Here is a 23,788-nt window from a genome sequence, read left to right on the forward strand (position 1 = left end):
TGCAAACGACCTTTAAAGGTCATCTAGTCCAACCCTCCTGCAGTTAGCAGGGACATCTACAACTAGTGCAGGTTGCTCAGAGTCACATCCAACCTGATCTGGAATGTTTCCAGGGAAGGGCATCTACCACCTCTCCAGGAAACTTGGGCCAGTGTTTCACCACTCTCAGTCTAAGATACATCTTTCTTCTATCTACTCTGAACCTCTCTCTTTTGGTTTAAAAACCATCACCCCTTCTCCTGTCAAAAGAGGACAAGACACAAAGCCTTCTTCCAACATCCTTTTTATCTAAGATACTACCAGGTTTATTTCCAAGCCTAAATTCAGTATTAGCTGTAGCTGAAAGACTCATTACTGAATGTATGGGTAAAAAAAACAGACATACAGCTCATAGACACAAAACCAGCCTAGTGCTTGCAGAGATTTTCACAGCATCCACAAGACTTTAGTAAACTGATTTCTTTTCCCCTAATTCACACCACAACTTGAATTCAAAGAATGTGAGCAAACAAGTTTTCAAGAGACTATAACGAACACTTATGCCTCAACCTCCCTCTAAAAACTACATAATGCGTATGTGAGGCTCATTCAAGAAGGGACCAGATGTTCTCCAAAGACAAGAACACGCCTTTAGGTCCACTAGTAATTGCAGCTTGTGACTATAAACAAATTCTCCCTCAGTGCAACATCCAGCAGCTCTCTTTCAAAAAGAAAAGCGAGTGATAGGAGTACTGGGACAGCACGTACGACTCAATTCTGCACACTGGCAACAAATAAAATGAGCAATTACGCCAGAAGTTAACTTTTTATTGCATCTGACTAAATAACGTGCATTTGCAGAAACCCTGCTATGACTGCTGCCTGCAAGTTTCGTGCTTTGAATGAAATTTAATTAACTTGAACTAGTGAAAATCCCACAGGGTTTTGTTATTTGTGAGTCAGAAAACAGGAGTCACGCCTGTGTGACTAGGGATGGAAATGTGGCTAGCCTTGTTCAATTAGGGTTCCTCTTCAAAGGCACATAAATATTTATGTGAAACTGTGTGCTAACATTTGTTGCTGAACTTGAATATTCCAGTGACTACAGATAAACTTCTAAATCTACCTCCCTCACACACGTGGTTTTTCCTCTGTGCACATCCTGTTGCCAGGATCATTTGGGTTGTGCTTTCCTGACAAGCCAACCTGCAGCCACAGCAGGAAAGAGAAGCAAAGCACTATTCATCCATCAGTGATTTATGAACCTACATGTGTTTCCTTCCACAGCATACCAGAGATAGGAACGCAGCTCTGCCTCACTGGAAGAACCAGCTGAGGAAAAAAAAGATATCCATCCCTGTTTGTTGACTACCTTAGAGTCACAGAATCATTTCAGTTGGAAGAGACCTTTAAGATCAACAAGTCCGGTCATTAACCCAGCACTGCCAGGTCACCACTAAACCATGGCCCTCAGCCACAAATCTACACAGCTTTTCAATCCCTCTAGAACTGGTGACTTCATCATTGCCCTGGGCAGCCTGTTCCAGGGCTTGACAACCCTTTTGGGGAAGAAATTGCTCCTAATGTCCAACCTAAACCTCCTCTGGTGCAACTTAAGGCCATTTCCTCTTGTCCTGTCACTTGTGACTTGGGCGAAAAGACTGATCTCGAGAAGGTCTCCTCTCACACTCCTTTTCCCTGGGCTGAACAACCCCAGTTCTCCCTCATATGACTTGGGCTCTAATTCATTTTGCTGCTAGGGAAAAAAATAAAATGTAAAAGTAACATCTTTCCTGTGGGCCCCCTTTAAGCACGGAAAGGCCACAAGATCTCCCTGGAACCTTCTCTTCTCCAGGCTGAACAATCCCAGATCTCTCAGCCTATCCTGACAGCAGAGGGATTTCAGCCCTCACGTTTTTGTGGCCTCTGGACCTGCTCCAAAAGGCCCGTGTCTCTCATGTGCTGAGGACTCCACAGATGGACCCAGCACTGCAGGTGGGGTCTCACCAGAGCAGAGGAGAGGAGCAGAATCTCCCTCCTCAACCTGCTGCCCACATTGCTGGGGATGCAGCCCAGGAGACAGTTGGCTTCTGGGCTGTGAGTACATGTTACCAGCTCATGTCCAGCTTCTCACCCACCAGCCTCCCAAGACCTTCTCCTCAGGACTGCTACCCATCACTTCATTCTCCAGCCTGTAAATGGTAAATTCAAACTGCATTTTGGACTGGGGAAATTTCAGGTGTCCTCTAATTTGTTCTGATTGTCATCATCACAAGGATAACAACTGCAGTGCTGCATCTTAATTGCTATCCCAATTGACCAATCATACAAAAAAGTACCTCAAATGAAATGAATTCCTTAGGCTTTTTGTTATGTTGACAGCACACGAGATTTTCAGCCACTGACAATACAAAACCTGATTAAAATTAGATTTTGCTGCACTTTCTGCATTAACCAAGTTCCTTCGAACCTCACACGGAGCTTTAGAAAGATGCTCCTTTTATTGCCCTTTAGCAAACTTCAAGACTTTCTATAAACTCATTTCAAACTGCACAGTTTTTCCAGGACTTGAGACACTGTTAGCAATGCTTCAAGGGCACCCTGCCTCAGAATACTTTCTGTAGGGGTTTAAATAAGGAGGACAGCCCATGCCCTAAAGGTGTGCCCCTAGAAGAGCCCATACCCCCTTTCACCATCAGGAAAGGGAAGGAAATTCTGAGGAAGTACTGAAGAGAAAGAAGCAAGTGATTATATGAGGAGTCATAATTTGATTGCACTTGGAGCAAGGAAGATTTATACCTAGAAGGAGTGTACTGCAATTCCAATAACCTTTTCCACTCTGGCATAAATTGAGCCCCCAGGCATGTGATATAAGGCAGGCACTGGCCTTTTTTTGTAGCAGCTGGAGTGTTCCTACTGCATAATACTTTAACAGTTCTTACACAAAGCTATTAAAAAACACCAGGATGCCAGTTCCAGAAACTCACATCCCAGCTCAATATTAGAACAGCCTGTGGCTGCTCATTAAAAAAAGTCCTTCCATTTAACAATTAATAGTCAGTTGAGGGTGATCAAGTCAGATTTCCTTTGTGCTTCAGATCCCTCTGTGATCACTCAATTAGATCTGCATCAAGTGGCTCAGAGCAAACCAAGACTGGTTATAAACACTGGGTAAATTAAAACAGTGTGACCAGTAGGTTGAAGGAGGTTCTCACCCCTCTGCTCTACCATACTGAGGCCACATGCAGAGTACTGAGTCCAGTTCTGGGCTCCCCAGTTCGAGAGAGATTGAAAACTACTGGAGAGAGGCCAGCCAAGGCTATACAAAGATGCTGAAGGGACTGGATCATCTCTCTGAGGAGGAAATGCTGAGGGACCTGGGACTGTTTAGCCTAGAGAAGAGCAGACTGAGAGGGGATTTTCTCAATGTTGATCAATAGCTAAAGGGAAGGAGGCAAGAGGGTGGGGCCAGTCACTATTCGGCACTGCTTTGTGACAGGACAAGGGTCAACAGGCACAAACTGGAAGCCAGGAGGTTCCATCAGAACAAAAGGAAAAAATCCTTTGCTGTGAGGGTGCACAATAGCACTGGAGCAGGCTGCCAAGAGAGGCTGTGGAGTCTCCTTCTCTGAAGATGATTGCAAACCTGCCTGGACACTGTGATCCTGAGCAACCTGCTCTGGGTGACCCTACTTTAGCAGAGGGGTTGGACTAGATGGTACCCTGAGACCCCTTCCAACTCTCACCATGCTGGGATTCTGTGATAAACAGAAGGTAGGAGGCCTAACAACTTTGATCTTATCACAGACTTGTCAGGGGAAAGAACTGCACGTTACCTCAGAGCTAACACACGTGTCATCGCACTGGAAAAGAGTCAGGTGTTTCCCACATCCTCTGATTTGGGAATGCTCTGCAGTTATTTATTGAGCTGGATCAGATTACCCAGAGTAACTTTAGAGCCTCCAGTTTGCAGTGCTTCACCTGCTTTGCCTAGCCAAGGCCATGCTGCTACTGAGAAGTCAGTAGAGGAAACCAGAGAATAAAATCAAGCACCTATATTATTTAGATCACTCCAACTCTAAAAAGAGGTAGGAATTAGAAAAGTGAGATGTCTCCAGGATCTCAGAGCCTATATGCTTCTGGGACAAAGGGGAAGAGTGGAGGGTAAGAGAAAAGGGGGGAAAACAGACAAACAAAAACCAACAGAGATATATATCTCAAACCTCATTCTTTGATTGGAAGCAAAATTGTTTTACTGATCTGATATAGCTACAGCCCAAGACCTGGAGACTTCCCATGCTCTGTTTTGGCACTTGCTCATTCTCCAGCCTGCAGTATGCTTTCTAGCACGTTGCTTTCCAGGATATACGTTAAAAAGAAAAAGAAAAAAAAAATCTCTTAAGCGTCCACATTTAGCCTCTCTCAGGTCTGTGCCTGTGTAATTTAAGGGAGTAATAGGTTAGATTGACCTAGTTGTAAATGAAAAAGATACATCACAGCTGGACATCTTAACCAGCCCGCAAGCCTTTGCCAAGCTTCTGCAGGCTTTCGAAACACAACCTATGATTTTCAACAGTGTTTCTACCTTTGTTCCCCTGCCACTTAAAGGGAAATGTGCCTACTCATCCTGCTACTATGCATCAGAGGGAGAGCCCTGCTACCTCATTCCAACCCCAGATGTTGTCTCCCTTTCACAAAACTATTTCCAGCCTCTATTTACCAGTTCATTCAAGTCTAGACTTCCTAATTTTGCTACCTAATCTGTAGTTCAGTCACCCATGAAACAGCTCAACGGGCAGCAATTGTGTGCACCTACATGCCACAAATCTGAGCTCAGGTACAGTCCTTAGCAATGGCACACAACACTTGAACAAGAGGGTCCTTGTTAAGCCTGCCAGGAGCTTTTGCAGGGAAAACAAACAAACAAAATCTCTCTCTTCCTCTCCTGCCCCTTAAATAGTTTAATTAACACCATCATCGTAGCTTGTACTCCAGAAAGTGACAAAACAAGGACCAGGTATAGCATAGGATGGGATCAGATGGAAGCTGGGCTCCTCACTAGAAGGACACTGAGATGCTGGAGCAGGTCCAGAGAAGGACAACGATGCTGGTGAAGAGTCTAGAGTACAAATATTATAAGCCATGTCTGGAGTGCAGCCCTGCTCCTGCTCTATTGCTCAGGCAGTTGCCCAGTAGAAGAGCTCCCAAAGGAAGAGGAGACAAGATCAGAGGGCATATCTCACTGACAAAAGCACATTTGGTCTTCCCCAGATGGAAAGCAGGTGGCTGCTTTTGCAGAGGGCTCAGGCACAGCTTGGGCAGCAGCATGTGAGAGGAGATGGGTAGAAGAGGGTGAGGAAACTCCTCTCAACCATGAGAGCTCTTGCATCAGCCCAAGAAAGCAAGTCCTAAGGAAGGGACCCATGCTGAGTCAGCCACAGCATCTGACCTTCTGCATAAGCACACAGGAAAAGGCTGCCCCGTGGTCATAGCCAAGAATGCCCCAGTGAAACTGAAGTGACCTGAAGCAACACCCTCCACACCCATGAGATAACCAGATCTGCTTTCTCCCATGACTTCCACATTTGCCTAGTGTACTTTGTCCCACGAGTCGCAGCCAGCTAACAAAACTATTTGCAGTATGAGTGACATACCTTGCCTGCTGTATGACTCCACAGACACGTGTCCCTGCTCGGGGCTCCCCCACTTCTTCCCCTCCCTCTCAACCTGTTTAAAGAAAACTCCTTGCGGGACCAGCTTAGGACTTTCCAACCCAGTAGGCACACTCAAACCTCCTCTTCTTCATCTGGGCAGTAGGTTTTGGGTGCTGTGCATGCAACCATGCCAAGATAGCAGGTGCAAGATGCCCATCCTTCCTCCCTGGATGTGCACACAGCAACAAATACTAGAATAAAAGGCACCTTCAGAAAAAAATACCTTTCCCACTGCTTTCTCTTAAACTACCTGTCATATTGCAGCCCCCCAAGTCTACACTCCTTCCTACATTTAACTGCTGGCCATACAGAATCACAGATTCCCAGCATGGGAGGGACCTCGGGAGATCATCTAGTCCTACCCCCCCGCTAATGCAGGTTTGCCTAGGTCAGGTTGCACAGGAACACAATGTATGGGCAGGCTTTGAAAGTCTCCGGAGTAGGAGACTCCACAACCTCCCTGGGCATACATCTCCTCCCAACCACTCCAGCCAGAATGTTCCTTAGCACCCCTCCACCATTTCCCTCTCCAGGGCAGAGAGATAGCAAAACAGCTTCAGGCTGTGCGGTTTGAGTGGTGAGGCCACCTAAACCTGAGTTTTTAAAGTAGCACTTTGCTGTTCTTCCCACTCCCAAAGCATCTGGGATTTATTTACTATTTCCTTTCGGGGTGCCCTCAACCCAGGCACAACTAAGCAAGATCACCACGGCATAAAAGGGTCCCTGTGGCAGGCTCATTGCCTCCGCAGGCTCTGCAAGCCTGTACAGTTTCATAGAAACACAGACTGGTTTGAGTCGAAAAGGAACTTCAGAGGATGTGTATTCCCAACCTCTGCAGTCAGCAGGGACACATGCAACTAGATCAGGTTGCTCAGAGCCCCAAACAACCTAACCTGGAATGTTTCCAGGGATGAGGTATCTACCACCTCTCTGAACAACGTGGGCCAGCACCGTAAAAAAAATCATCCTTCTATCTAGCCTAACTCTGCCTTCCTTTAGTTTGCAACCATCACCCCTTGTCCCATCACAACAGGCCCTGCTAAAAAGTCTGTCCCCAGCCTTCCAACTGGCCCCTTCAAGGCCACAAGATGGGCTCCCTGGAACTTTCTCTGCTGCAGGCTGAATAACCCCAACTCTCTCAGACTGCCCTCACAAGCAGAGCAGTTCTAGCCCTCATTGTTGTGGCCTCGTCTGGACTCACTCCACAGGTCTGTGTCTCTCCTGTGCTGAGGACTCCAGAGCTGGACACAGAACACACAGTACTCCAGTCTGCTTCTGCAAAGTAGCTTGGAAACTGGATAATGACCCTGCCCAGCAGATCAAACTTTCCACTCTCTATTGTTCTGCTCAGGGCAGGCAGACGGGAAATCAGGTGGAACAAACCTCCGGAGGAAGAAATCAAAGCCATTAAGAGAAAGGCAAGAGGGACCATGAAACAGATGACTCCACAGAGGAGTGCAACAGCATGCTACAAGCTCCAGCAGAATGGGAGAGACAGTAAATTAAATGGAAAGGAAGCCTAACATTAGGACCACTAAAATCAAACCCAAGAACAATAACAAAACAAAACTTTCATTCTCGTTAAGACTTTAGGGATTAATCCTCTCCCACTCCACCAAAACGACAACTTTTTCTTGTTGTTTAAATGAAAAATTTAATACAGTAATCCCCAATCCACTCTCCTCCCCAGCCAGGAAGTCAGATGCTGCCTCTTTCCTTTTTTTTCCCACTTCTGCAGGAGCACTCTGGTATTCAGGCTGCAGCTAATTTCAAGCAGACACCTACCAGCTCTCTTGATACATTGTTTATCTAGACACCAGTGGTTACTGCAAACACTTGAATTAGGGCAGCTTCAGAAAATCAGATTCAAATCATTTTGCTCTGGATCAAGCAAAGCATGAACTGACCAGTTTCTTCCATTCACTGAATGAAGCACTGATGGGCAAACTATTGTGACACATCTGATCTCTTGCTCTGATCTCAAAAGGTCCATAATAGCCCTGTAGCAAGCAGCCCAGAGAGGTGGTGGAATCTCCTTCTCGGGAGAGATTCCAAACCCACCTGGACATTGTAATCGTGGGCCACCTGCTCTAAGTGACCCTGCTTAAGTATGGGGGTGGACTAGATGATCTCCAGGAGTCCCTTCTAACACTTACCAGTCTGTGACTTCCCTGTGAAAATCTTCAGTTGCAACGACTCTCTTAAAAGATAAAACAACCCATCACAAACCAAGAGAAACTAACATGCTGCACTGGGCTGTGAAAAATCCCAACAAGCCTCATTTCCAGATGAAGGTCACACTGGTAAGGGCTGAAGCCTCCTCCTATGGGAACTACACAGGTTAAAACATTTCCCATTACAAAAACATCTTCAGTGGTAGTTTTGGGAGATTTTTTGGTGAAAAATCCTCACTAGAGATTACATGAACAAAAATAAGAGAAAAAAACCCAAAACCTCTCTTGTACACCCTATCAGCTATAACAAAGTACCATACAAAACAACCTCTTGCAGATTCTACTTGAGCTTATTTTCCCTTGGTGCTGACTCAGAACAAAAATACAACTGTTTCCATTAAATGTTCCATGCAAAGTGCACTGTGCTCAATCTCCATGGGTTAGAAACAGACTAGAATAGGAAGGAAATAAAAATGTATGAAAACCTGTACACCAGTTCCCAGGATATAGCTAGATTAAACTTCTCAAGAGCCATAATAAAGAGGGGAAAATGTGTTTTCCTCAGCTGATGCAGTGGTGTTAATCACAAAGAGCCAAGGAAGCAGCAGCGAACTGAGCCCTCTGGGGCATATCCAAGCGACAGAGATTAGGATGGTGGCATCACACATGTGCTATCTGAAGGCAAGGATTGCAAAATCAGTTTTCCAGTGTTTTGGCGACAAGTCATTCCAGATATGAGCACATTGCTTACAAGCTTCCCTCAAGTTTCTTTGTTATTTTTTTCCTTTAACAGACAAACCCAACAACTCTTGACAAAAGGACTTTGCGTTCTTCTTCTCACATATTTTTCCTGTAGTTTACAGTCCTGAGTCAGGGATATAGGATCTCTTGCAGCAAGTAACAGAGGAATTTCTAAAGAAGTGCCAAAACACATACTGCTATAGACAGCAAAAGTATCTCCGCCTGAGCTCGACATCTGAAGTCAAATCTACTCCTATCACACATCAGAGCTATGGCACAGAGGAGCTTCTGTGCAAGCAAACCCGAAACACCTTATCTCTTTTGAAAGGAGCTCTCAAAACAGCTTCAATGAGTGGCTCTGTAGCAACCTGAAACCTCACCAAGAGTCAGGCTAGAGCTGAGTCAGCCCGTAGAATTCTGGTTTGACCTGTTTGGAGGAAAGCGGGAAGGCAGAGAAAGGGTGAACCGTGTACTCAATAAACACATGTTTGGAGGGATGATGAAGGCATACTCACGCAGTGCATACAGGGAGAGGACAATTCCAGCCAGGCAAAACCCCTCAAAAAACCTGAGTGTGCTGAACATTGTCACATTGACTGAGAGTGCCACAGTCAGTCCAAATATCAAAATGAATATGACAGAGAAGAGCAGGACAGGCCGTCGACCAACCCTAAAAACAAGGAAGGATGGAGAAACAGTGTTAAAAGCCAGGGTGGACACGATGCTAGATCATCACAACAGGCAAAGGGGGAAACACATCATGCAATCCCTTCCAAACATTGCCACTCACTTTTATTGCCTGTTCCATTCCTCTCATGATTTCTTCTGCTTATGAAATCTTAGATCCCTCAGCTTTGGGATTAAGCAGGCACCGTGCATTGTACTACTGCTCCATTTGACCATCATTTTCAAAACACCCAAGATGAATAAGGAAACATCTGATCGCTACTACATGGCCACAAACAAGTCCCTTGAAAATTCAGATCAACTTCTTGGAGCTTTCCATAGTAGCATAGCAGAGTCTGTGATATTATGGCATGGTATATTATTATTTCTCTATAGTCTACAGAGTAGAGTTCTCCTCTTCCCAGCAGATATTTGCTTTTCAGCCTTACCTGACAGAGAACCTGGCTCAAAAACCTACTTTTCTCAGACTCCTAGTTGAAGAAAAGCCTAATAAACAGCCCAAACACAAAACAAGGCTCATGTTGCTTCACAGGAAAGCTGTGAGCTCCGAGGCCCTCCACCCTACAGCCCCACAGCAGCTGCAAACTGTAGTTGCATATGTTGGTGCAGAGCTGATGAGGAGGAAGAGAGATGCTGCCGCTGGCTGAAGACCTTGGCTCTTATGTCAAAGGAACATGAGATTTTTGCATCTTGCTCATATGCTTTGTGTTTACAATTCCTTTTTTCCTCCCTCCCTCTGTGCAAGGAGAATGAATCAAAGCAGTAGAGCATACAGCTATTTTTAAGCAAGAACTGCATCATTATGTGGAGATATCCAAAATTTTTCGACTTGTCAACTCCCACAAATTTTCCAGTGGAGCTGAGGATCCCTTTTAGTCAACTCCATATGCCATTGCCACAAAGAATATAGGAACCTGCTTGTCGTAGGCAGCTTTTAGAGCCATTCAAAGCAGTCTGTCTGCTGTGAGCCAGCCATCAGGTTGAATGCCAGCACAATAAAGAGCCTTTAAAACTCACAACTTAGTTCGGGTTCACATGAAGGGTTTCTGTTCAGTTCTTTCAGCAGATTGTTACCAGCAGCTCTAAAGTACATGATATACATGCATTCACAATGAGAACTTTGGACTTGACTTTACTGAAAATTAAATGAGAACAATAAATTACAGGGTGAAGGGCTCAAAAGGAGACATCACGATAATATTTTACATTTTTGGAAACTGGAAGAGTGTACCAGTATATGTGTCATTGTTGTAGGGACTCTACTACTCATCATATACAGATAGTTTCTAGTTTGATAAACAGACTGTTGCAGGAAATGGAATGGAATAAAGGGGTGAAATGTTGTAGGTTAAGGTATAACTGCTAAACCCTGAAGTGGAACTCTACCCAGAGGGAGGCACCAGATAATGTACTGTACTATTCTCTTCCTTTTCCTGCATATTCACTATTTAAGAGGCAAAATTTCTGGTCAGTTTTCTCTTGGCTCCTGCTTTCACTTGTGTTGGCTGGGAGGAAGGCTTCTTGCTGGCTGTGGGCTGCATGGTGGAGCCTAGTCCTTCGGGCCTAATCCATTGCCAGTTCTGGTTTTGTATACGTTCCTTTTTCCTCAGTACCTTTTGTAAATATTACTGTCATTAACTTCCAATTCTGTCCAAGTGGTTTTTTACTCCTTTGGGGTAAATCTACATTCTGGCCAGAGCTGGAAGCTCAAACCTGGACAGTCATCACTCATACTTTTTCAGTCATCACACCCATGAAGGTGATATCATGGCTTCTTGTGTGAGGAAATGTTATTTTATCAGCTGCAGCATCACTTGTGGGACACCCCTAAGACGTAACTTGTGGGTATTAACCACTCCACGTTTTTAAAACAGAACGTGCGAACTGAAGAGAGCAAGGTCAGAGCAGAATGCTCTCAAGTAGTGCACAAATCACCAGAAGGTGAGCTGCTCTGGAGCTGCAGGTGGGAACCCAACATCACTGCTTGGGTGACGTGCAATGTGCTGGGAACATGATGGACACTGGGGCAGCAACTGCTCTCTGTGTGCTCCAGATTTAGTGTTATTTATAGAACACAGAGCACTTAGGCAAGGAGGGGAAGTACCTCATATGAAACCTTGAATACAGTAGAAAAACTCTCAATGGACTTTGTTATCAGTGATCCTCACAGGCTTTTGCAGCCCTGTTTTCCTAATCGCCAAGCTGCAATTCACACTAATTAGTATTTGTGGAAATGTTTTGCAGATGAAAGGCATTATACAAACACTCAGAATTAGGAACTTAATTCTCATCACAAGCTTGACCATGATGTTGATTAGGAAAAGACCTCAATGCTTAGCATATTTCCCTTCTTCCCCTCCTCCCACCCTCTGTACTTGGGGTTATCTATCATTATGATGTGGAATTTCCTCCACCGTTATACAAGTTATGCAAAGAAATGGTTGCTGCTAATGAAGAATCAGGAACCCCAAGACCCTCCTGGGCCTGTGAAAGCCAACTGGGGCTAGGTGAGCCCTCCAGTAAAAGGCATCATCATGAGCACCTCCTCTCAAACAAAAGTAGTTTCCTTCCTCAACAAGGCATGCAGCTCATTCTTCAAAAAGCAAGGCTCCAGGGCAGCCTTCAGCCACGTATTTGGTGATCCTGCAGTGTTTTGACAGGAAGGTGTCTCTGAGCGTTAAAAAAGCCTTTACATGTAGACAGAATTATCTAACAGTACATGGAACTGCTTGTGAAAAATTAAGCCATACAAAATCTCCCTGGTGTAACAACCCTGGGATGCTATCTGCTGCCATCCAGAATACTCCAGAGAGAGATTTCTGTGCACAAAAGTCTCAGCTTACACTGCGTGTTATTATCTAGATCAAATGCTAAATGCAGCCTGCACAGGTAAAAAAGGAGGGACACGAGCAACCCTAGGCTTCTGAAGAATCTGCAATCCACACAGCATGAACCACAGATGCATCAAAATTACTCCTGATGTCCTCAGAACTGCATCATAGGGAAAGTGAATGGTTTGAGGACAAGATCTGCTCTTGCTGTGCTCCTACACATGTACCTTGCCACCCTGAGAAGACTAAGCTTATCAAATTGCTCTTCCCACATCATTCTTTGCAGATTTTCTCTCAGATTTGGGACTTGCATCAGGACAAAGGTGTCAAAGAGCACCAAATTAGACACCGGAATGCCCAGGGAGGTGGAGTCATCACCGTCCCTAGAGGTGTTTAAGGGAGGGTTGGCTGACACCTGTCAGGCTGTGCAGCCATCCAACGTGACCTGGACAGGCTGGAGAGCTGGGTGCAGGCAAACCTCATGAAGTTTAATAAGGACAAGTGCAGGGTCCTACACCTGGGGAGAAATAACAATGTGCATCAATAGAGGTTAGGGGCTGTCCTGCTGGAAAGCAGCTCCACAGAGAAAGACCTTGGAGTGCTGGTGGACAGCAAGTTCTCCATGGAACAACAATGTGCTCTTGTGGCCAAGAGAGCCAATGGGATCCTGGGATGTATCAGGAAAGGTGTGTCCAGCAGGTCGAGGGAAGTTCTTCTACCTCTCTACTCTGCCCTGGTGGATCACACCTGGAATACTGTGTCCAGTTTTGGGCTCCGCAGTTCAAGAGAGACAGGGACTTCCTGGAGAGAATCCAACAGAGAGCCACAAGAATGATTAGGGGACTTGAGCATCTCCCCTGTGAAGAGAGACTGAGATCCCTGGGGCTGTTTAGTCTGGAGAAAAAAAGACTGAGAGGGGATCTGATCAATGTCTATAAATATGTGAGGGATGGGTGTCAAGTGGAGGGGGCCAGGCTCTTTTTGGTGGTGCACAGTGATAAGACAAGGAACAATGGGTTCAAACTAGGACATAGAGGATTTCACCTCAACTTGAGGAGAAACTTCTTTACAGTGAGAGTGACGGAGCACTGGAACAGGCTGCCCAGGGGGGTTGTGGAGTCTCCTTCTCTGGAGACTTTCAAAACCCACCTGGATGCATTCCTGTGTGGCCTACCCTAAGTGATCCTGCTCTGGCAGGGGGGTTGGACCTGATGATCTCCTGAGGTCCCTTCCAACCTCTGATATACTGTGAGACTGTGAAAGATTTGATGTGGCACTTAGAGACATGGTCTAGCTGATGTGGCAATGTTAGGTCATAGGCTGGACTTGATGATCTAAGAGGTTTATCCTAGCCACAGTAATTCTGTGTGATTCTAAGCAGGGGCGGTACTGGGCAATGAGAGGCAGAGGCCTTCTGACTTGATGCTACATGAACACCAAGCCTACCTGCTCCAGCAGAAAACCTTCCACAGAGACCTCAACAGCCTCTGTCCAGAGCAGGAAAATTCAACAGCAGCACTCTGCCTGCTGAACAACAAATTCATGCACTGGACACAGGCAGTCTTCTTACACAGCCCAACATGATTATGAAGCTTCTTCCTACAGATTTTCCACACAGAGCTATCCCAGCATTCACACCTACTATGTTTTGAAAATAGACCACTCCATTTACCGAGCAAATGGCCTTAATACCCTTTACACCTTTGCCAGCTACAGCTTTAAAAGCCTTCTTTCAAAAAGGAAAAGCAAAGCCCCAACTGTTAATGGTGCAAAACCCCCAAAAGTCTTCAAATTATATGAACTGGAGAGTGGCAAATAGGTTATATGAAAACAGATTTTCCAAGTTTGCAACACTTTTATACATGCCTCTATTTAATCTCCCCTGCTCTTTATCAAGGATGATATCCTTTAAAAACTATTTTTCCTCTTTTTACAGGTACAATGCCCTTTGTATCCATCTCTCAGCACAGCCCTCCGCCTTAGTGGAAACTCCAGTTGTGAATAAACAGCAAAATAAATACCATTTTGGTCTCCTTTTACCAGCCCCAAATGGTAAATGACCAGAAAATGATCCAGTGCAGGACCAGTTACATCAGATGGCAAGGATGGGAATGGAAGATGAGCACAATGACCAGCTTTGGTGGCAGCAAACCATGTTCTTTCTGTTCACCCACAAAAGGGCAAGGGGTCACCACTCCCTCCAGCCATCAAACTCTTCTTTTTCCACAACTGGAAACCAGATTTTCATTGAGCTCTCTTAAACTCACTAGACAAAAAGGAGATTAATGCCTCATTTTTCTAACAGGGTAATTTTATGCTGCATTAGCTCAGCTAAGCAACTTGCAGAAGGGGCCAACAAGCACCTGGGGCGGCAAAAAGCACACCAGGGACCAAAGTGCGTGATGGAAGAGCAATATGCTCCTTTCAGTGGCAGAGAGCTATTAAATCTGCTTGCTGTGTTCCTCTCTTGAAGTCAGCACCTTAGGCAACAAGTTGTTCACTTATTTGTTAATTATAGCAGCATTTTCCTAACTTGGGAATAAATCTGCTTTCTCCATGCCAATTCCTTTTTTAGGAGAGCTGAGCAAGATCCCTCATTCAGTTCCCCACTGTACTTCCAACATGTTGTTAGAGCCCTTTTTTACTTTGGCATTCTAATCAAACTGAACTGGTTTTCAGCAGGTTGCTTATTTCACTGAACAGCCATGATGCTTCACTTGCCTCAAAACTTAGTATCCAATAATTAAGACACAATTTTGCTATGAAGGCTTGAAACAAATTTCTGCCTGGTTCAGGGAGCCTCTTCTCTCCCAACTAAGTGTCGGGTCACTGAGGCTTTTTTCCTTAATAGGCAGCTCTTCTTTTTCCTTTCCTCTTTTAATGAGAGACAAAAGAGTTAACTTGGGACCATTTAAAGCACCAACTTTGGCAACTGTGCTGAAGACACTGGGACAGCATCGCAGAGCTATTGTTTGCAATGCTGCAAGTTTCCACTGGAATCAGTTGAGTCATGCCTTGAATTATTTCTCCCCCCCTCCTTTGCACTACAAGATCCTTTAAGTAAAAACTGAACTCTCAGCACAACCAGGTTATCCACTAATATTTTCACTACTGCAAAGAATTTCACTCTTAAGCTTTTAAATTGAACACCCCAATATTAACAGCACATGTCAGTGACTCCTTAACATTACAAAACGTTTGCTTAACAAGGGCTTTAAAAATAGAACAGTAGAAAGGTCTGCAAAAAACAGCCTTCTACCCACCAAAACACACTGTGTAAGCACAAGGCTGCTGTTGCGCTGGTCTTATATCCAGTAAAATCAATGATGCCTCCAATTACCTTTGGCATTATCTCTTGGTTAAAAAAAAAAAACAAAAACCCACCCCAAACTAAAGGCTTCACTTAGATAATTAGAAAACACTCAACTCTGTACTAGTGTTACAGCTGTAATAAATTGTGTCAGCAAGAACTAAGCCAGCTATCAAATAGTTTATTTATGTTATTTACCTTGATATAAATTACCCAGTTCAAGCAATTAGCACAGAGTTTTAAACTGTTTATTCATCATGCTTCTTTCAGAACCTGTGAAATCATTATGCGAAGGTTCTTCATGAATATAAAGTAGAAGAAAGTCAAAACTATATTTAATATTTTTATTTATAGCTACATTGCATTAAAAGGTCTTTCACTTACCAGTCAGCTATACATCCTGTTATTAAGTGGCCGAAGATTAATCCTACCAGCAGGGAGAATTTAGCAATGTGGACTTTCCAGGCAGAATCACAAACAAGATCCCACTAGAAGTAAAACAAACAAACAACTGAAATAAATTAGTTTCTCAGATGTGTTTAAACATATTAATGTTAGTGTAGAGCTTCATCCAAATTTCAGTCCTAGCATGAGTGCGTCAAAATGGCAGAGGAAAGCTTGACCCCTCCAGTCAAACCCCAGATCTCAAGAAGCAAATTAAAGGCTCATTTACTTCAGTGACTCTTTATATAATGAAAATATCCAGCATTTAAGTCTCACCCTCTCCAGGCCATGAGTTTAGATCAAGGGACATATCTCCATCAGACACTGGCAGTGGAATCCTAGAATTGTTCTGGTTGGAAGAGACATTTTGGATCATAAAGTCTAACCATTAACCCAGCACTGCCAGCTCACTACTAAACCATGTCCCTCAGCACCACATCTACAGAGCTTTTAAATCCCTCCAGGGATGGCAACTCCATCACTGCTCTGGGCAGCTTGTTCCAGGAGTTGGCAACCCTTTCAGGAAAGAAATTGTTCCTTGTGTCCAGCCTAAACCTCCCTTAGTGCAAACTGAGGCCACTTCCCCTTGTCATACCACTTTTTACTTAGGAGATCAACCCTGACCTGCATTTGTATAGCTACAGCATCTCACCATCAACAAGCTCGACAATTTAAGAGCAAGTTCACTAGCATCCCAGTTCCCAGGTGGTGGCTAATGGCACAACTCATCAGGACAAATCATAGAATTATAGAATGGTAGGGGTTGGAAGGGACCACTGGAGATTGAATCCAAGCCCCCTACCCAAGCAAGATCACCTAAGGCAGGCCACACACAGGATTGCAAAGTCCAGGCAGGTTTTGAGAGTCTCTAGAGAAGGAGACTTCACCACCAAACTGGGCATCCTTTTCCAGTACTCTGTCACACTCACAGTAACGAAGTTTTTCCTCATGCTGAGGTGGAATTTCCTGTGTTCCAGTTCTTGTCTGTTGCCCTTTGTCCTATCACAGAGCACCACTGAAAAGAGAAGGCACCTTCTTCTTGCCAGCCACCCTTCAGATATTTGTAAACATTCATGAGATCCCTGTTTTCTCCAGACTTAACAGCACCAGGTCTTTCAGCCTTTCCTGACAAGACAGATGTTACAATACCTTAATCGACCCCATAGCCCTCCAGACACTCACTGGTATTTCCCTGTTCCACTTCCCAGAATCAGAAAATGTTAGGGGCTGGAAGAGACCTCAAAAGATCATCTAGTCCAACCCCCCTGAGCAGGATTACCTATACCAGGTCACACAGGAAAGCATCCAGGTGGGTTTTGAATATCTGCAGAGAGGGAGACTCCACAACCCCTCTGGGCAGCCTGTTCCAGTATTCATCACCCCCACAGCAAAAAAATTTTTCCTCATGTTTCCATGGAACTTCCTATGCCTTGACTTCCACCCATCGCCCCTTGTCCTGTCATTGGGCATTGAACTGGGGAGCCCAGAACTGGATACAATGCTACAGATGTGGTCTCACTAGGGGAGAGGACAGAGGAAGGAGAACCTCCCTCAACCTTCTAGACGCTGAAATCACCCTTTCTGTCCCAAGAGACAAAACATCGACTGTTTCAGGCCCTGTCATTAGGACACGACCTCATTCTCATGAGAAAGAGGAGCAACAAAGTTTCTAGTGAGCCTTCCCTAAACTCTAGGACATTTTCCCTCCGAAAGGGATTTGAGCCTCAGGAGAACCAGGCTGCCTTCCTGGCTTTAGCACAACATCCTCATTTCCCTCAGACAAGTACCTCAATCTCTTCCATGTAGAGAATGCAGAATACCTTTATACCCTTGAATAAACATAGGAAGAAACATTTGCTCATGGTTTGTGAAGTGCTCAAATATTGATGGTAATGGGAGCCAGACTCATGTCAGAAAAAAGAAAGGTAACTTTGGAGAGTCAGATCCTCCACAACTGAAATTCTGCAGAAGAAATGGCTGCTTGGGGGTAACAGAGTAGCAGCAGCTCTTCTGTCACCAGTTACTGAAGTTTCATGGCCAAAACCCATGAAGGTGCACAATTTTTAATTCAGATGCAACTTCCAAAGAAAGCTTCTGCCCAAAGAGCTCAATGAGATGAGTCCTTCCACAAACAAGGCTAGTTCTGATTCAGCCTACTGGTTCAATATCACAGGAGACATCCTCCCTACAAGACACCATCCCATCAGCAAGTACAGCACTTCTGTGGCCAAAAAACCCTCACCAGTTCTCAGGCTCAGGCTTTCTTGCTTCAGCTACATGTATTTTTGAGCCCCTCGCTGCACTGACTTGCATAAGGTAGGACATGTATATATATGAACCTCCAACCTACGCACTGAAAACACTAAGGAACCAAAAGCAAGTACTTTTTTTTCCACCAAATGGCTTGAAGTTCTTTGTGGCAAACAGCTCAGCAAGGCAGCAAGAACTGCTCTCCAAAGACAGTGACTTTTTAATAGTATTTAGCAAGTGGGAGAAATGCAATTCCAAATATTTATAATTATAGAACCAACCTCCAGTTAGCAAAGAGCAACATCTGCCCAGAGAAGCCATGAACCAAACAAAGTTTGGGAGATATGTCTGAGCTCCAGGCAGACTTTGAAATGCCCTAGGTTAATTTTCACAGCCCAGAAGGGCTATATGCTGCTTAAAGCCGAGAAACCATTTTTGTTTGTAGAGAACAAATTAAGTTGTTTAACAATAGTTGCATTTATACCAGAACTTTTTTTTTTAAAGCTAGCTCTACAAGTTGTTAATTTCTAATTGTATTGTTGTCAGAGGAATGGCACTATCATCCAATTGCAAAAAGAAACAGCAGATATCCTGCTGCAGGTGGTCTCCTGGGATGTCTGAAGAAGAGCGTGACCAGGTCAGTGGAGGTTCTCCTCCTCCTCTACTCTGCCCTAGTGAGGCCACATTTAGAGCACTGGGTCCAGTTCTGGTTTCCCCAGTTCAGCAAAGACAGGTAACTACTGGAGAGAGTAGATGCTACAAAGAATACTAGGGAACTGGAGCATCTCTCTGAGGAAAAGCTGAGAGACATAGGGCTGTTCAGCCTGGAGAAGAGCAGACTAAGAGGGGATCTTCTCAGTGCTTATCAACAGCTAAAGGGTGGAAAGGAAAAGGATGGGGCCAGACTCTTCACAGTGGTGACAGGACAGGGGGAAATAGAGAGAAACTGGAACCCAGGAGGTTCCACCTTAACAGGAAGAAAAAATTCATTCCTGTGAGGTTGCCAGGCTGTTGCCTGGTTGGACCAGGCTGCCCAGAGATGTTGTGGAGTCTCATCTGGAAAGTTTCCAAACCCACCTGGACACTGTGATCCTGGGAAACCTGCTCTGGTCACACTGTTTTAGCATGGGGAGTGGACTAGATGATCTCCAGAGGTCCCTTCCAACCTCTACCATGATGAGTTTCTGTGGTACCTTTTCATTTTCACAGCTTACTACTGTTAGTCAAAGAGAGCTGGCCCTGACCCAAGCCCTAGGTGGGGTATGTGCTGTCCTAGATTACAGGTAAAGGTTCATGGTTGGAAAGAGCCAAAATCTCATGAAGGGCTGTTGTGAAACTTCAGACTAGAACAACAGATGTTGAACCATGCTGGGCACACTAGCACCAGAGCAACAGTTTAAATGCTTGAGAAACGTCAATCCAGCAGCACGCCCTTCAGTAGTGCCTAAAATGCTCCCACTCTGCTTGACAACTTATCTGCAAGTCTTTGTTTGTTTGTTTATTTTTAAGGCTGTTGCCCAACTCCCCAGTTGCTCTGAAAATAAAAACATGTTTTTCCTTCCAAACCTTGTGCCTGGCCCCTTCCTGCCCTAGGCTGAGCCCTCACTCTGCAGCCAACATAAATCAAAGCTGAGCCCCAAGGCCCTAGACAGACACAGGCAGCCCTTGACCTTCTCCAAACCTCTCGTTCTCCAAACCCCTCAGCACTTGTAAATAGGGAAACGGTGAAATATTTCAACAGTTGTTTCAGTGCAAACTTCCAGAGAATCTGCCACATCCCTAAATAACTTGCCAACATTGAGGCTGCCACAAACCAGAGAGAAGTCACCTACCACCAAGCGGTTATCCAAAATAAATCTGGCAGGACAGCAGTGGGTACCACAGCAGCATTTGACTCACAAAGAGACAGAAGAAGAAGAAGAGGGCATAAAAGAAAAATGGATGCTGCAGTCAAAAGCAGCCTCAGGTGAAGATGACATTTATAGGACAGAATTCATATTTAATAGGTAGTGTATCATCCCACCCATCTTCACACAGCAGCAGAGCAAACCAGCAAAGTTTCCTCATGCTGGAAGTGCAGGAATTCTGCCAGAAACCTGTGCTTTCCCTTCCATTCACCATGGAACAGGAAGAGCCAGTCGGAAAAGGAAGAGTCCTCATGGAAGAGGACTGCAGCCTCAGCTTTGAAGACCTAGAAATAAAGCAGGAACCATCATACAGCATCAGTGATGCCTCCCTCTGCATGCGCACCCAGGCTAGGCAGAGCAGAGGGTATTTGACAGTGCCCACACAAAGCAAACATAGCAGAAGCTATAGCAGGTCCTGCTGACAGTGCCAGGAGTTCTGTCCCTCAAACACAACACTCAGATTTGCTCCACAAAGAAAGGAGTGACAAGTTTCCATGTCCCTGCAGAACAAAATGCTGGGCTGGGCAGCACTGATGACAGCTCAAATGGAACTCCATGTAAATCTGCACTTGGAGATTGTTTTGGCTTGAGACTAGACACTAATCCTCTACCACCTCTTACAAAAGGTAGATTAACCTGTTACAAGCAGGGGGGAGACCATTAAATCCTCTAACTGCTCTGGCTAAATCCCCTGAGGTCCCACTTCCACTGAAAGAAGGATGCTGCTAAATTTACAGTGCTCCCTGGGACTTACTTCTCTGTGTCCCTCGGTTTTGTCTGTCTTTCTGTCCTCCATCTGTCTTCCTTCTGACTTGCTAAACCAACAGGACTGCATTGTTATGTTAAAACACAAATAATTGTTTACAAAATACACTGGTGGAAAGGGAGCATGTAAAAATTAGGTGTTTTTATTTCCTGGCAGTGCAGCAATGGAGAGAATTTGCCACCTATGCAGGGGTGCAATACACTGCACAGGTTTCTTTCATGTTGTGACAGCAGGTTTTTTCCCCTAAAGCTTAAGGAGTCACACCTTCAGGATCCTAATGTTTAATTGATACTGGTGAGTCACCACCTGTGCTGTGAGTCACCGTACTCTTCACATCAGGATGGAGGAGTACTGGAAATGGGAGATGCTTGGGAAGACATCTGGCAGAAGGTAACACACCAATCAAGTAACCTTCCTCTAAGTCCTTTACAAGGGGTGGAAACCTGGACAGGGCTCATGCAGTGAGTCAGTATTTGCACTGAAGTTAAGCTGTAAAAGTCACAAGTGTGACTGGGTGTTTGTTACTACAAATGTGAACTGTCTCAATTAAGGGCTCCTGCCTCAAAGCACTTGTTCTCCAGGGGCCATGCTGCTGCCTGTGGCATCTAAGCACACTGAATACCCACAAGGTCATAATAAGATGCCCACCAAGGATTTGGTTTATTCTACCTTCACCTTGATCACATGGAAACGTACAAGGCAGATCTTTCTGTCCCCCAAAAGAGCAAAGGTGAGGGTTGCAAGGGACCTCCAGAGATCATCTAGTCCAACCTCCCCCTGCTAACTCAAGCATGCCTAGATCAGGCTGCAGAGGAACACAAATCCCAGATGGGTTTTGAAATGTCTCCAGAGACTCCACAACCTCTTTGGGCAGCCTGCTCCAGGGCTCCATCATCCTCAAAGTAAAGATCTTTCTCCTTCAGCTCCCTGTGTTCTAGTTTGTACCTGTTGCCCTTTGTCCTGTCGTTGGGCACCACTGGAAAGATCCCAGCCCCATCCTCATGACTTCCACCCTTTAGATATGTATAAGCATTGAGAAGAACCCTTCTCAGTCTTCTCTTTTCCAGCCTAAACAGCCCCAGGTCTGTCAGACTCTCCTTATAAGAAAGATGCTCCTGTCCCCTCATCATCCTCACAGCCTTCTGTTGGACACTCTCTCCAGTAGTTCCCTGTCCCTCTTGACCTGGGAGCCCAGAAGATAATACTCCAGACATAATACTCCAGATGTGGCCTCGCTAGGGCAGAGAAGAGGGAGATAAAACTTGGCCTGTTGGCCGTAATCTTCTTAATGCCATTGGCTTTCTTGGTCATGAGAGCACATTGCTTGCTGATGGTGAACTTTTTTCCACCAGCACTCCCAAGGCCTTCTCTGCAGAGCTGCTTTCTAGCAGAAAGATCCAAAAAAGGCAGGAAGAGAGATGCTCTGGTCTGACACTTGCCCAGAGCCTGGCATAAAGAGCCCATGAGGGGAGAGCTGGACATGCACACTCTCTCTACACTGTGGCTTCTCAAGCCGCTTCCAAAGACCAATGCCCAGATCATTGCTGAAATAAATTTAGCAGATCCTTCCCCAGACAGCCTGCTGGTGGATCACAGCCCTGCTCTGACTGCTCTCTGGACTGCTTTCAGCACAAGGAGACCAGAGAGTAACCCAAGCAGCTGCCTCAAGAACCTAAGGCAAAAACGAAGCTACACGCTTCATCCTTCCCTAGCAAGGCAGCACCCAGCTGCTCTGACAGCCCTGACAGACTCTGCTCTGAGGCACATGATATGCCCCACACACTGCATGAAGCCTCTTGACCCCAGCCCTGGAGAGAAGGTCTCACCTTGGGAGCCCTATCACATGTGCCACAGCTCATCACAGAAGCTCCAGGTCCCTCTTGGCAAAAAGCCACAAGCTCATCTGCAGGAGGTGACAATTTGAAGACCAGTAAATTAAAATAAGAATCTGTCATTTCTCATTATGTTCCATACACGTCAGATATTGTCTTCCTTTGTTCCTCCTTCCTGCTTCAGCTTTTCCTAATCAAGCCCTGTCAATTTTCCCTGCACAGCACTAGAATCCATTCTTTATATAAACACCTCATCCACTGAGAGTTTAAATTTATGATGTCTTCATCTACTCTTAGAGCATTTTTCCCCCAAAAGTACAAACCATGAAGTTTGGGTTGTTTGGTTTGGTTTTGGTTTTTCGGGGGTTTGTTTGTTTGTTTTTGTGGTTGTTTCGGCTTTGGGTTTTTTTGTTGTTGCTTTTTGTTGTTGTTTGGTTGTTTTGTCTTTTTTTTGTTTGGTTGTTTGGTTTTGTTTGGGGTTTGTGTGTGTTTTGGTTTGGGGTTTTTTTAATATAAAATAATAAGCCCCCCCTAAAATTATGCTTTTCATGCAATGCATGCAACAAAACAAAGCATACAAAAAAAAAAAAAAACCAAGAAACAACCAAAGCAGCCTCCAGGTACTTATTTCTGGGGGAAAAAGCTCTGAGTCAGCAGATAAAGTACTGAAAAATAACAAAATAGAAAAGCAAAAAGTGTCAGTACTTCTACCATGATATACCTGCCACTAAGGCCTTTTCCCAGTATTAAACTAATACTCCAAGTTACAGCCACTGGAGACCACTGCACCAAAACCTCCTTCCAGACTGCTACAAGGACAACACTTCTCTGCTTCCCTTCTCATCCCCTGAACAAACGTGAAGCATTGGCTCCATTGTTAAGGTTAAAGAAAGTGTACAAGTTCTAGAACATGCATGTGATGCTCAACTTGTATTTATATTCAGTAAAACATAACTGTGCACTTAAAACTACACTAAAGAGGTCGCAGGAGGAACCTCCCAGAGGAATGTGCCAGCCCACCTCCACACTTAAAGCTGGGGTGGTCCTACTGCCAACAGGTATCTCTGCATCTGCCTCTCAGCCTTGGTAACAACAGGCCATTTAAACTATTTAACCTTCAAGGTTCAGAGTGAGGATGTCTCCCCTCTGAGAT

At 45.0% G+C, this 23,788-nt stretch overlaps 1 protein-coding gene across 3 annotated transcripts in view; it reads right to left on the reverse strand.

Annotated features, from left to right (window-relative positions):
• The window catches only part of SLC22A23 (solute carrier family 22 member 23), a 94,028-nt gene that overhangs the window by 59,254 nt on the left and 10,986 nt on the right, over positions 1–23,788 (reverse strand). For all 3 annotated transcript variants that reach the window (XM_054381704.1, XM_054381705.1, XM_054381703.1), the window contains exons 2-3: positions 15,821–15,924; positions 9,124–9,278 (exon numbers count right to left, since the gene is read on the reverse strand). In XM_054381704.1, the coding sequence (XP_054237679.1) occupies positions 9,124–9,278; positions 15,821–15,924 (259 nt within the window). The remainder of the gene's footprint in view (positions 1–9,123; positions 9,279–15,820; positions 15,925–23,788) is intronic.

This window comes from Indicator indicator, chromosome 6 (assembly GCF_027791375.1).
Source record: "Indicator indicator isolate 239-I01 chromosome 6, UM_Iind_1.1, whole genome shotgun sequence".
Taxonomy (NCBI): domain Eukaryota; kingdom Metazoa; phylum Chordata; class Aves; order Piciformes; family Indicatoridae; genus Indicator; species Indicator indicator.